The sequence below is a fragment of the Ipomoea triloba genome, chromosome 4 (genome assembly GCF_003576645.1).
Source record: "Ipomoea triloba cultivar NCNSP0323 chromosome 4, ASM357664v1".
Classification (NCBI taxonomy): Eukaryota; Viridiplantae; Streptophyta; class Magnoliopsida; order Solanales; family Convolvulaceae; genus Ipomoea; species Ipomoea triloba.
Window position 1 is genome coordinate 22,065,044 of NC_044919.1, and position 13,733 is coordinate 22,078,776.

Sequence of the window (13,733 nt, forward strand, 5' to 3'; positions counted from 1 at the left end):
AAGAAGGCTCTGCGATCAACCTCTCCAGTCCATACTTGCATTCATAATCCTCCAATACTGTCAAGTCGACATATCTCCATTGCACAATAGGGAAATTCAACAGTTGTCTGTACCGACCTAGCATGGTTGCTGTCATCAGTAAGATTTGAGTTCTAGTGGGTACTTCAATATAGCGAGTGTTAGCACTCTTTGCACTGTTTTCTTCTGCTGGGGCTTTCCCTTGTTAGAGCCTTTGAGCGATTTGTTGTGCAAGGTCATGTGGCGAAGACATTTTTCCTATAACATGGGCAATTAAAGCAACACAAGGAAAAACATTTGCCAATTTAAACATTGATTATGAACAATATTGCACATCTTAAAGAAAAGATCATAAGAATTCATTGCATGCAATCATCATTTTGATATTCATCAACAATTCTATCCTATACATGCAAGAACTAGCTCATTCTATTCCATACTCATTTCATAGTCAAAAGGTCAACATATGGTCAACTTCATCTTCTTTTCATAGTCAAAAGGTCAACATATGGTCAACTTCATCTTCTTCTCATAGTCAAAAGGTCAACATATGGTCAACTTCATCTTCTTCTTCTAGACTAGCTCAAGGTTGAAAAATGGAAGCAACATGAAAGTTAAAATTGGACCAAATAACTAGTGGAATATAGCAATGTAGTGCCTATAGAGTAGGAAAGTTGCAAACTTTGCCCACCATGCTCACTATATCAACAAGGATCTCATCATGACAAGAGAATACCCAAATCAAGCAATTTCAAGATCTAGTCACAAAGAGATGTTAAAACATGGAATTTCTAGTGTATAGAAGCAATGTAGGCCTATTACAAGTCTACTAAGTCATCCCATAACAATGTATCTCAAGAAAAATGTCACATAAGAAAAACCCATAGAGATATGCTTCAAAGAGAACAAGTTCTTCATTAAACAAGTAAATAGCAAAAGAAGAGTATGTTCTTACCTTGGAAATGACTTAAGATCCTTAAGAAAAGTTGAGAAACTTGGAAGGAAATGCTTAGAAGGTGTATATTTTCAGCTTGGGAGAGTTTTTGCTCGTGGTGGGGAAGAAATGAAGCAAGGAAAGGGTTTTAAACCACTTCGCGCGAAAAGTCCGCGAAAAGTCTAGTGCCCGTCCACGCACGCTACCACGCGTGGTGGTGGGCGTGGGAGCTCTCTGGTTTACTCCCACGCCTACTCACACGCGTGTGAGCGGCGTGGCAGCTTTCTGGAAACTTTCCACGCCTAGCCACACGCGTGGTGGTGGCGTGGAAGGCGTGCTGTGCAAAAGCTTACCTTGGCTTCCCTTCCTTCCTTTGCTAGTGATGATGTTTGTCGATTGATTGCGGGAACTTATAACTCTCGGGTGTATGATCTGTACTTGTTAGCTTAACCGAGGTTATAGAAACATTATTGAAATAAAGTTAAAGGAAAACATACTATAGATAACAGAAAAGCTTAAGGAAAAGTAAGATAACATTGGGACTGCCTCCCAAGTGCGCCATGGTTTTACGTCTCCTGGCCAGACGTAATGTGGCCTATCCTTCAAGGCACACAGATTTTGGGACCCGACCAAGCGTCCCATGAACTTTAGCTTCAAGGAATGTCCCAAGGTGGGTGACATCCTTGAATTCAAAGGCAAAGAAGGGGAAAACACATTCTCTAGACAAGTAAGTATGGAATACTACCCTAAGATGTTTAAGGATAGTAAGCCTCTCTTCTCCCTTCTTGTTATAAATTCCTTCCCTCAAAAAGTTATCCTTAAAAGCTTCCCAATGAACACACTCACTCCTATCGATCTCTCGTGAAGTGCCTACACCTTCTCCCAATTCATCAAACTCACAGAACTCACTTTCACAAGAATAAAAAGATATAATATCATCCTCACTCCCTGAAGTATCGTCACATAGTTGCAAGGAATCACGCTCCCATAAGCAAAAAGAAGCTTCGTCACGTTTATCAAAATTATCGTTACAAACCGTAAAGGAGTCATCCTCACAAACATCATAAGAAATTTTAATTAGAGTTGGAGTGAGAGTTTTACCTTGTGCGGGGTTTTCGTCTTCCCACACTATTTCGATATTATCCTCATCTTCACTCTCAGTCTCTCCCCATTGTTGAATGTTCAACTCAAGAGTCGAAACTTCTTGCAGCACCGGGGTCTCAAGTTCTGTGCATTCTTGGACACTCACCTCTCAATCATCAATCATCCTTTCCATCTTATCATTCTCTCGCCGGTTGGTTTCCATTGCCGGGTGGTCATTTGTGACAAGATTGTCAACAATTGGTAGCATTCTCTTCATAAGTTCCTCCGACATCGATAGCATTTTGGTCTCGATTTCATCCAGTGGAAGTCCTCCCTCACGAAGAGCGACAAGGTTTTTCTTCATTTCACTTCTAATTTCATTTCGTAGATTGATGGTATCTTCCTTGGCCATTTGTATGAACATGTCTACTTTATCCTTCAAGATCTGGATTTCATCATTGGCAGGTGGAAGGTACTCATAAGATAGTATAGGTTGGTTGAAATTTTGAACAAAAGGTGGTGTTTCACTGATATATCTTTCACTTTGTTGTGGTGGGGGTGAATAGCTCGGATTGGTGCGAGAATGAGAATACCAATGTCTCTCAGGTTGATGGGTTAATGGAGGGTTATAAGGAATCGGAGGTTTAATGATTGAAGGAATCGTGGCCTTTAATGCCAGTTCACAACTTGGGTCAATTTCCTTCATGACTTGAATAAGTCTATTGTTAATATTCTCCGCTATTGAGCTAAGGGATTCCTCTCCAGGTTGGTATGTAGGTTTCTCAATTCTCTCGTAATTAAGCATAGATGATGTAGCATAAGGATATGACTCGTAGGTATGATAAGTGAAAGTGTTTGGGTAAGGTGGGTGTGTATATGGTGGGTACACATAATGATTAGGATAGTATTGTGGGTGTGGTTCATAGGTTTGAGGTAGAATGCTTCTTGTGTAAGGTCTTCCATGGTATGGGTAACCATGGGGATACGGATAAGCACTCATTGTAAGCTTCGATGGATTGATTGTAGAAAATTTCCTGCGCAAGCTTAACAAACAACAAATATATCGCAACTAAAAGTAGTTGCGAGTGAGCACAAGATATGTTCAAGATAAATAAGCTCACTTCTCTTCAACCAAGTAAGAAAAACAAGAAAATAAAACAAACAAAAAGAAAGCAATTCAAGAACTCTTAAAATTCTACTTCGAAGATGTCAACACAATTCGAAACCGTTTGTCATCCCCGGCAACGACGCCATTTTGAAGTGATGTTTGTATGGGGTGATCTGAGTGTGAAGGTGAAGATGATAAAACGAAGAGTCAAGACTCCCCGAGTGTCGTGTCTCTCAAGGATGGCGAATGGGAACCGAATTTAGTGTGTTGGCATCTAAGAGGTTGAAGGAAAAATGTTGCGGGACACGCTAAGGGTTGGATTCATTTGTAGGAGAGGGAAAGGTTGATAGTGGTAGAGTGAAATAAATAAAAAGGAAAGTAAAGTGGAGATTGGGGCTTTAGGCTTCTCTATGTGGTCTATCTTTGGATGGTTTTGCGAGTGCGAGATGTGGAATAGACGAGGGAGTTCGTGGCACTTTACCAAGTGGCGTCACACTTTGGACTCCCACATCCTCATTCGGTTGGGGCATTTCATCGAACACTTTGTCTACCACTCCTCTCGGATCTTGTCATTTCGGACTAAGAGCGGAGATGTGGGTGAGTTAGACTCGTGAGTGGCCGCTATCGCGCACACACTCACTTCCTTTGGGTTTGCTACCTAATGTGGCCACAAAAGGCACAAAGCTTGAAGAACATCATCCACACAAGTTCATCATCCAACACAAAGCAACTCACAATTCAAAGCAATAATATTAAACATCCACATGGATCTACCTTGGGGCCACCAATCCCCTATCTAATCTACTCTATCATGCTAAAGAAACAAGAAAAAGAAAGGAAAGTTCAAAGAAACAAGTATTGAATTAGAAATTGGAGAGAATGGTTATCACCCTTAGAAAGGGGATCTTTACAACCTTGATCTTGAAATCCCAATCTTCAATCTTGCCCTTGGATCTAATCTAAACTATGAGAGAAAGGAATTTTCCCCCAAGAGGGGAGAAAACCCTCTAGATCTGTTCTACCCTATTCTATAAATTTTCTCATTTTCTCTAGTTTAGGGCAAGAGGAATTTATATGGGTGACAAAAGGGAACAAATTTCCCAAAATGGCCCTTGGCCCGACCACGCATGCTTACACGCGTGGTGGTGGGCGTGGGAGGTCTCTGGAAAGTTTCCATGCCCAGCCACACGCGTGTGAGGCTGCGTGGGACGATACTGCATTGCGGTTTGTTTGTCTTTTGCTCCTTTTTAGCCTCAAATCCCTCTCCAACCTGTAAAATACCTAAAAACTCCTCCTAGAAATGATGTTAGAAGATTTTGATCACATCTGAGCTAAAATGCATGCAATTGTTATAATCGGATGTGAAAATGATGCACTTTTAATCTAATTGAGACCCTTTTTAAATGGTATTCTTGGTGCTTATCAGTCACTGGCCTTGCCTGTTGAAATATTGGCCTTAGCTAGGTCTTCATCGGCCAACTCTTGAGCCAACTCGGCATCAATATTGATAGTACTCCTCGGCTGAATGGGGTCTTGGGCGGTGCCTTCTTCTGCATTCTCGTAGTCTATATGATCGATCCCGGCAATGGGATCGGTCAAGTTCACACTCATCCCCTATTCTACTTGAGTAGGTTCTTGCGAGAGGATTAGAATTTGAATAGAGACCAGAACATTGGTCACGCGGACCTCATCGTCTTCTCTAACCAGTGTCGTCCTCTTCTCGGTTAGAGGGATCTCTTCAATCACTATTTCATGGGACAGTTGGGTCCTACTCACCTCTCAAGCCTCGTCCACACAAAGTTGTTCCCCCTGAGTCGTTGCCGTCTCGGCTGACGTCTCGGTTATAACCCTTTTGTCGCTTAGCACACCACCACCTGGTATCCTCTTATACGCTGGCAGTCCCTCAACAAATTCGAGAGTAGAAGCTATGTGCTTTCTCTTCTTTTTCTTCTTCTTCTATGGTTGCCACACTGTTCCAAACTATGCTGCCGTCTCAATTTGAGTTACCGGTTTGGCCTGAACAGCCATCTCGACCTCAATTACCGTCATAGTTTGGGGTGTCTCCTCGATTGCATTCCTTTTACTCTTCTTCTTCTTCTTTTTCTTCCTTAAGGGCGCATCTGGGGTAGTTACTAGTTGACTCAAGGTGCCCTTAGAATGTTTACGCTTTCGTTCTTGGGAAAGTCTAACCACCTTGGCTAGAGGAAAGTCTGACCATCTTCAGGTTCTAGGGCAGAAGCTGAAGCTTGGATTGGAACTAGGATTGGAACGTAAGCTGGAATAGGATCTGGAATAGCAAGGCTCGCCTATGGAACAGGGTCTGAAGGTTTCTTTGAAGTTTTAGCCTTGTCCTTCGCAGATGCACCTTTCGGTGCATTGACTAGAGAAACTCCCTTTGTTGCTAGAGCTTTCTTCTTTTGCTTGCTCAGAGCGGGGTTAGCTATTGGAACCACATCCTTCTTCTTAGAACTTGGAGGCTTGGTCTTCATGTAATAATGATTGCGATGAGCTGCAACCCCCTCACGAAGTGTGATGCCTTTGGCCTTTAACAATTCTACCACCAAAAAGCCAAAGACAACAAGCTTCACAATCATACCATTGGTCACACACCTTTGAATACACGAATTAAGAAAGTCATAGACTACCATCGACTAATCTACAGTTAGTTGTTTACTAGTGCACTCAGCATGGTAAACTTGTCTTCGGTCACGTCATCCGTGTCGGCAACTCGGCTCTCAACGATCTTCCTGAGTATATCCATGACATGCTCGTACTCTGGCTTGAAAAGTTTTTTCTTCAAAGAAAAATTAATCTTAGCCAGTGCGCTTGGTCCCTTGGCAGCTTGCCGTAAACCATCCTGATCATAGACATGTGTAGAGTAGTCTGGATTATTCCCTTTCTGTACTGGGAAATCAAAATGTGCTCTAATATCACCATGAACAAAGGTGACCTCTGTTCCATTTACTGCAGAAAAGATTGCATCATCCTTCTCTGAGAGTGTAGTGTTCATGAAGAACTCAATAGCATCAAGAATATGAACCGCCTTGTAATCAAACACTGCAAATTTTAGAAGTCTTCAATCTTCAAGGTATTTGAGGACCTTCTTGGCGAACTCCTTGTTGACACTGTGTGTTTAATTAAGATAACCAGCTTGTTCAAGCATAGAACCAGCCTTGACCTAAAGGCTAAGTTCTTCAAGGATTTGCATAGCATCATACTCACTAGAAGTGGAAGAGGTTGCTATTGAAGAAAGTTTGAAGAGAGATTGAAGAAAGGTTAGGGTTTTGCTTTGAGAGAGAAACGGTTTCATCGGGGCTGAAGGTTGAAAAGTGGAATTTTTGAGATGAAAAATGTTTTTATACCTTAAGGGTGGTCAGGTTGCTTTGAAGAGAATTCAGGTTTAATTTATTTAGAACCAAACAAATTCCGTTAAAACCCTTGAGAATTTGAATTGATGAAAGAATGTGGGTCGATTTTTCAGTCAATAAGTACGGAAGACTAATAAGGTGAGAGAAATATCACCAAAAGGTGATATGTTCATTAAATAGGAGAGAGAATGCATACTCGAGTACTGATCTGGCATTCAATGAAGAGAGAGAATGTATTTAATGTTTTCCTTATCACTTTGTCAAAAACGACCAGAGTGTGTGCGAGTGGAAGCTGCTTGCTCGCTGAACTTGCTTTTTGAGAATAACTCCCACAAATAGTTTGGCGCTTTGATTGCTTGACACGTCCCCCCTGTCTCCTAGACTTCCGTAGAACAATAAGGATCAAACGGTTCTGCTCTTGCAGTCATTGATCATTAAAGTCTCCTTAAATATCAACCATTCAAATAACTTTAACCATTCGATCTCTTATACTCTGAATTACCATCTCGACTAATCCACAACTCGGCTTTGAAAATCCATTCAACTTATCCCTTCTTTTAGACAACCATTTGGTCAAATAACTTTTGTTGATAACTCCTCGAGTTGTCCCAACAACTCGGTCTCAAGTTAAATGACTTGGATTCGTCCAATCTTTTGTCCATTCGATCATCATAATTTGAGCCTTTCAAATTTTGACAACTCGGTATCCTTACATGACCTTTCAAATTGTTTACTAGACATGGTTTGAACCACCATTCGAAGGTAATCCTTAACCTCTCAAATCTACATATCTTGATGAATTTTCCCTTAATTCATTTTGGTCAAATTAGGATTTTAGATAGAAGGCATTGGAACAACACAACCTCAAGCAACATTTATTCATTCATTAAACCACCGAGTAGTACATGAAGGATAAAAGCATAACATCCATCAATGCTCTTTGCTAGAACGCACGGAGCATTTGCTAGCTTCTGATAGGGTGCTAGAGCTCGTTAAGCCCATCCTCAGTCTTTTATAGCCATTAAAAACTTGATAATCATAAGGGATGCTATGAAATTTTTGGGGCTTTTTAGGTGTATATTGTTTTTAAAAATGTGGTCTCGGCATGTTGTTATACACCCTAGAATAGAACGCCTGCTTATGTCTATGATACCTTTTGGATTGCGCTTTCAACATAGGTTCATGGACTATAAACCAGTCCGCATCATAAGGGAAAAATCCTCTGGTACCTCTCATTGATCTTCTAGATGATCTCTGAGGCTTGGCAAACACATTGTTTTGTCCATTCGGGTAGCATCTCGGCTTACCCTTAGATTGGCCATCGCGTCTTTTCTGAGAATGGTTTTGTCTCAGGTTGCTTTGAGGTTTACCTCTCGGGTGTCTACCCTTCCTTAGCTGATCATTTTTGGGATGACCATTTAGTTTGTTACCGCTCGGTTTGTTCCGATTCGTGTACTAGACACTTCTCGAGTTACACAACTCTTAATACTACTTTTCCTTTCGGTTGGTTAGTCTGTTGTGGTGCCTTACCCTTATTCACAACCATCATCGACTCGGGTTGTAACATTTGATCTTTAACAAACACAGAATTCGGACCTCCGCGAGTTGAAGGGTTTGTGGGTTTGGTCAATTTAACTTATGCTTGACAGCTGGAGCTATAGCCAAGTCTAGCTTTATCCGTGGTTGGTCTTTGCTCATTTACCATTCAGTCCATTATTTTGGAAGAATTAGTAAAGCTAGCTATGACCTCACACAATTTATACTCTCGCACTTTCCTTGCTTTACACTCTTCCTCCAGTAAAACAACTTGCTTCTTGAACTGACAAATTGTGCTCATTATTCTTGAGTACGATGCTCTTGAGATCTTCACGTTCGGTCAAGAGTCGAGCATTCTCTTCCTTTAGTTTGGCATGAGTGTTTTTCATAGTTTTTAATTCCTTGATCAGTTTAAGAACCAAATCCATAAGATCTTCATTACAACTAGAATCAGAATCACATTCGGTAGAGGAAGTCTGAGAGTTACCTCCTCTTCATTTGCCATCATGCACATGCTTTCGTCTGATTCTTCTTGGTTGTAGAGGCAAATGAGTCCCTTCTCACCTCTTGAGCTCTCACTGTCTAAGATTGAAATTGAGGTGCACGGCTCGGCTACTACCTTCTCGGCTGTTTCTTCGACTACCAATGCTTTCCTCCTTCGTTCACTCTACTGGACCACTTGACTGGTTGGCACTTTGGCTACTAGTCTCAGCAGGGGCATTCTTTGTGTTTGTGTTTAGCCTTAATGTGTCCCTGGTCGTTAACGGGTTGACCCGTTATGTTTCGTGTCTTAATGTAACACCCCAAATTTTCATACCAAATTTTCCTTAATATTTTTTTCGTTCTTAATTGACAATTTACTAAAATCAATGCGGAAGCTTTTACTAACCAAAAGAAAACGGGTGTTACCGCCACGCTTAGGCATCTTTCCTATACCCAAACACTAAGGCTAATACTTACAACTTACAATAATTAATCCAATTATATTCAAGCTTAATACATACAAATTTAAATACAATTACAATAATGAATAAATAATTCAACTCCTCAAAAATAATAAATCTTCTCAAAAGAGTCTATTCTTAAATAGACTAAATTCCATCCTCAACGTGAATCCATCTCAATTCTTATCCATGTTCACCTGTAAAGTCATTTAATACAAAAAAAAAAAAAAAAAAAAAAACAGAGTGTAGACAAAAATTAGCATAAGCTAAGTAAGAATCACTTCACCCCGTAAAATATTGGCTTGGATTTTTATATTATTTTCAAAACTTGTATACTTTTTTTTACTTTTCCAAAATACATATGTGGAGGCACACTTTTCATAGTATAGATAATTAATATTTTTAAATGGAGAATTAACAATCTCATCAAAATCCATTTAGAATCTGGACTAACACCTATGTGTACACCCCCAGAGTATTCCAAGCCACTGGGTAGTATATGATCCAAGTAACACACCGGCTACCCCACCACTCAACCAATTTGGAAACTGAATCATAACCTATGTGATACACCCTCATGGGATTCCAAGCCCAATGAGTAGTAATTAGTCCAAGTGAACAATAATTACTTTTACTGAGCACCACACAAAATAATGGTTCATCTAAAATAAATTATTTCTCCACAAATAAATACTTTCTCCACAGAATACAATTTTCTCCAACTTTCTCCACAAAAAATATAGTTTCTCAAAAACACATTTTCTCCACATAATTTCTCAAAAATAAATATTTGGTCCAAAGTAGTGTTAATACAATTTCACCATACTAATATATATAAGACCAAAATTTCCAAGCCACACATTTACACAATACACGGGTTTGACCCGTCAAAATTCATTCTCGATAATTCGAGAATCACACACATAATATGCAACGTACTTGTGATCACATGGACGTTATATATATAATGCACATATTTTTCTAAAACACATAATTTTGATATCATATCATACAAATATATTTATAAATATTGGGGCAAAATATTTAATTTTAGTGAACATGAAATCTTACCTTGAAGTCCAAAACTCATATCAATACTTAAAAGTAGCATCCTAACCACTTTGATAGGAAACCTGTGAATCAATCAATTCTTAATTTAATTTACTAATACTAATATTATTATAAAGTATCATCATCGTACCCACCATTTTAATCCATTCTCGCAAATCTCATCATCTTTATAAACCAACCAATAATCATAATCATCAACAATAATTTAACATCATGAAATCGGCATTTCCATCCTAATCTTCTTCTTTATCATTATTATATTATCACTCCAATATTAAAAGCTCACCCACATAATATTATATCATAATCCTAATCAACACTTCAACAAATTATGCCTAAATCATCAGGAATCAAAACCACCGAAACTAGAAGTGAATTTATAATAGAGAAGAAAAATACCTGGAACAATGGATTAAGATATTGGTTCTTGTTAGGATTGAAGAATGATAGATTGCAATGAATAGAAATCTTATATATTGATATTGAAGAAGTAAGTGTATATATATGACGAAGAAGAGTTGCTCAAGTTTCTGTAGATTTCTTGTTATTTGCGACCAAAGAGAGAAGGAGAGAGGCAGAATTTGGATTGACTCTGGAAGGAAAATAACCAAGTCTTCACATGTACCTTAATAAGGATATCAACTCTATCTCCCTTAATCAGCCCCAAAAATTTTGTTTTGATTGCTAATTGCCACCTAATCTGCCAAAATGGAATTGTTGACTGCCGAAAATAAGAAGAATGAAGTCAAAATAATTTAGGGACAATAGGGTGGCTGCCTTGGTCTCCATAAGAAGACAAAATGGAATTAAAACATGGATAAGATCAGTTAAATAATTGGAACAAATTGAAAAAAATACATGTATTGGCCGAAAATGGCAGAACACTGGATCAGGATTACAAAAATTATTGGGAGTGTTTGTCTAGGTATTTTGATTTCATTTTCTCCAGATATTTAGTTCAATAAGTCTAAAACGTTCATAAAAAATTTCATACCAATCCGAGTAGTAGAAGTATGGCTTTCGATTTTTTTTTTTTCCAAAACTAGTCCAGAAAGAACAAAAATCCGGACAGCACACTGTTAAGGTCAAAAAGGTAATTTTCTGTGTTTACTCGAAGATCAAAATGACCAAAACATTTAATGGATATCAAGTACTATAAGTTTAGACTCTACCATAAAAATTTCAAGTAAAATGGAGTTCGGGAAGTATTTTTACCGGCTCAACCTTTCGGATTGCGCCAAGCTGAAATTTTCTGAAAATGAATGGTTAGAAAAAATATTTTGCTAAAATTGAATTTTGTAACAATAATGGTGACGAAATTTTGGGGTGTCACACTTAATGGGTCAACCCGATAAACGTATTAAGAACCCGTTTAACCTGTTAATATTATCATGTTAACCCGTTTACACAAACCTGTTTATAACCTGCTAAGAACCATTATCATGAATGAGATTGCAAAAGATATCATGAACATGACTAAGGATGAATTTACTACATTAGGTCAAGATCCTACACCAATTATTGATGTTCAACAATATGAAATTTGAATTTTTATTGTGTTCAATTTTATTCTAAAAACTAGTATGGACTTCTTTAATATGATTTTTGTATGTTATTTTATCATTTTATGAATGTTATAAATTGATTTTTTTTTAAAATTTGTTTGATGGATTGAATTGTAGGTTTTATTTCTGTTTTATATAACTTAACTTTAAATTTTAGTTTTTTAATATATTAATATGTTTAGCGGGTTAAAACGGGTTTCGTGTCATATCGTGTCGACTCAACTCGAAATTTGTTAACAAAACGTGTCTATCACGTCAACCCGTTAACAAATCGTGTTTGTGTTAAAAATTTGAACCCGTTAACCTTAACGTGTCGTGTCCGTGTTTAGCCTTATCGTGTTTGTGTCGAACCGTTAACGAACCCATATACACAAATTGCCAGGCCAAACTTGAGGTTCCCCGACTTCATAGCCTCTGTGCACTGCACGTCTCGCCCTCAACTTCTCCAATCTTGCCTGCTCGGCTAGACACCTTGAAGACCGCCTCTCCATGTTCTTTCCGCCTTTCTTTCCTGAATCCATTGCTATCTGCAAGAAAATGCAAAGACAACTCCACACAAATTGGGTTAGCTTAATTCCCAATTTATAGGCGTGAAATTGTACCTGAGTCACGTGAAATAAATGTTGATGGTATTGAAGAGACCAATCAACGGTTGTCCGTTTCCTAACTTCAAAACACATTGAATGATCTTTATTAAGGATGATTAATCACGTGGCAACTTTGCACTGATTTAGATAAGACTTCTCAATACCTAGGCAATAGGATGAATTTGTTTTTAATTCATCTCTATGATTCCCAACTCATGTCTTAGAGTTGAGAACTTACTCTCACTCAGTGGTTTGGTGAGTATATTTGCCAATTGATCGTCCGTGTTGACATACTCTAACACAATGTCCTTATCCTTGACACATGGTCTCGGATAAAGTGATACTTAATATCGATGTCCTTCATCCTCGAGTGGAGTACTAAATTACGTGTTATGGCGATAGCACTAGTGTTGTCACACTTGATGCTTACTTCCTTAGCTACGACACCATAATCCTTAAGTTGTTGCATCATTCAAAGAATCTGTTCACAACAACTTCCTACTGCTATATACTTGGCTTTAATATTGCTAGTGGCTATCGAGTTTTGCTTCTTTCTAAACCAGGAAACGAGCCTTCCTCCCAAGAATTGACAAGTTTTGGAAGTACTATTTTGATAATTTTGCAACCTGCAAAGTCAACATCAGAATTGCCCACTAACTCAAAAGATCCACCTCTCGGGTACTGAAGCCCTATGCTTAGCGTGTCTTTGAGGTATCTTAGGATCTTCTTGGCAGCCCCAAGATGACTCTCTTTCTGATTAGCTTGAAAACGGGCACAGACACCAACTACAAACGAGATGTCAGGCCGACTGCTGTTAATTACAATAGAGAGCCAATAATCCCTTGTTACTTGGCTTGGTCTACTTCTTTCCCTTCGTTATCGATGTCCATTCGCAATGAGGTGTTTATTGAAATTTTCACGAGATGACTTCCCATCAACATCAAACTTCTTGATGAGATGCTTTGTATATTTGGCTTGATTGATGAAAATCCCTTCATTTCCTTGATTAACGTGTAGACCTAAGAAGTAGTTAAGTTCTCCCATCATGCTCATCTCGAATTTACCTTGCATGAGTTTTGAGAACTTATCGCATACAGATAGATTGGTGCTTCCAAAGATAATATCATCAACATAGATTTGCACCAACAGAATATGTTCTCCATCCTTGATTCGGAATAAGATTTTGTCAACTTGTCCTTTCGTGAATCCATAATTGATAAGGAAACACGAGAGGCTGTCGTACCAAGCTCTCAGCATTTGTTTCAATTCATACAAGGCCTTTATCAGCTTGTAAACTTTATCCATGCAAAATTCTAATTGGAAAATGCACTCTTTACATCAATTTGGAAGACTTTGAAGCTTTGTATGCAGCATAAGCTAAGGAAATACGAATAACCTCCAGTTTGGCTACGGGTGCGAAGGTTTCATCAAAATTGATGCATTTTTCTAGACAGTAGCCCTTGGCAACAAGACGAGCCTTGTTCTTAACAATGAATCCTCATTCATCCATTTTGATCCT

At 38.7% G+C, this 13,733-nt stretch overlaps 1 protein-coding gene and 1 long non-coding RNA gene across 2 annotated transcripts; both read right to left on the reverse strand.

Moving 5' to 3' along the window:
- Positions 1 to 2,204: 2,204 nt before the first annotated feature.
- On the reverse strand, positions 2,205 to 3,035 carry LOC116015987. Its single transcript, XM_031256154.1, has one exon. It carries the CDS (start codon positions 3,033 to 3,035, stop codon positions 2,205 to 2,207), a length of 831 nt encoding a protein of 276 aa, XP_031112014.1.
- Positions 3,036 to 8,980: 5,945 nt separating this feature from the next.
- Positions 8,981 to 10,976, reverse strand: LOC116017472. Its single transcript, XR_004097920.1, has 3 exons — positions 10,462 to 10,976; positions 10,063 to 10,124; positions 8,981 to 9,188 (listed from the first exon to the last, which is right to left on the reverse strand). It is a non-coding gene; the product is annotated as an uncharacterized LOC116017472 (long non-coding RNA).
- Between the last annotated feature and the right edge of the window lie 2,757 nt (positions 10,977 to 13,733).

Excerpts from the sequence above, each read along its gene's own strand:
- LOC116015987 (XM_031256154.1), bottom strand. The coding sequence starts at position 3,035 with ATGAGTGCTTATCCGTATCCCCATGGTTACCCATACCATGGAAGACCT.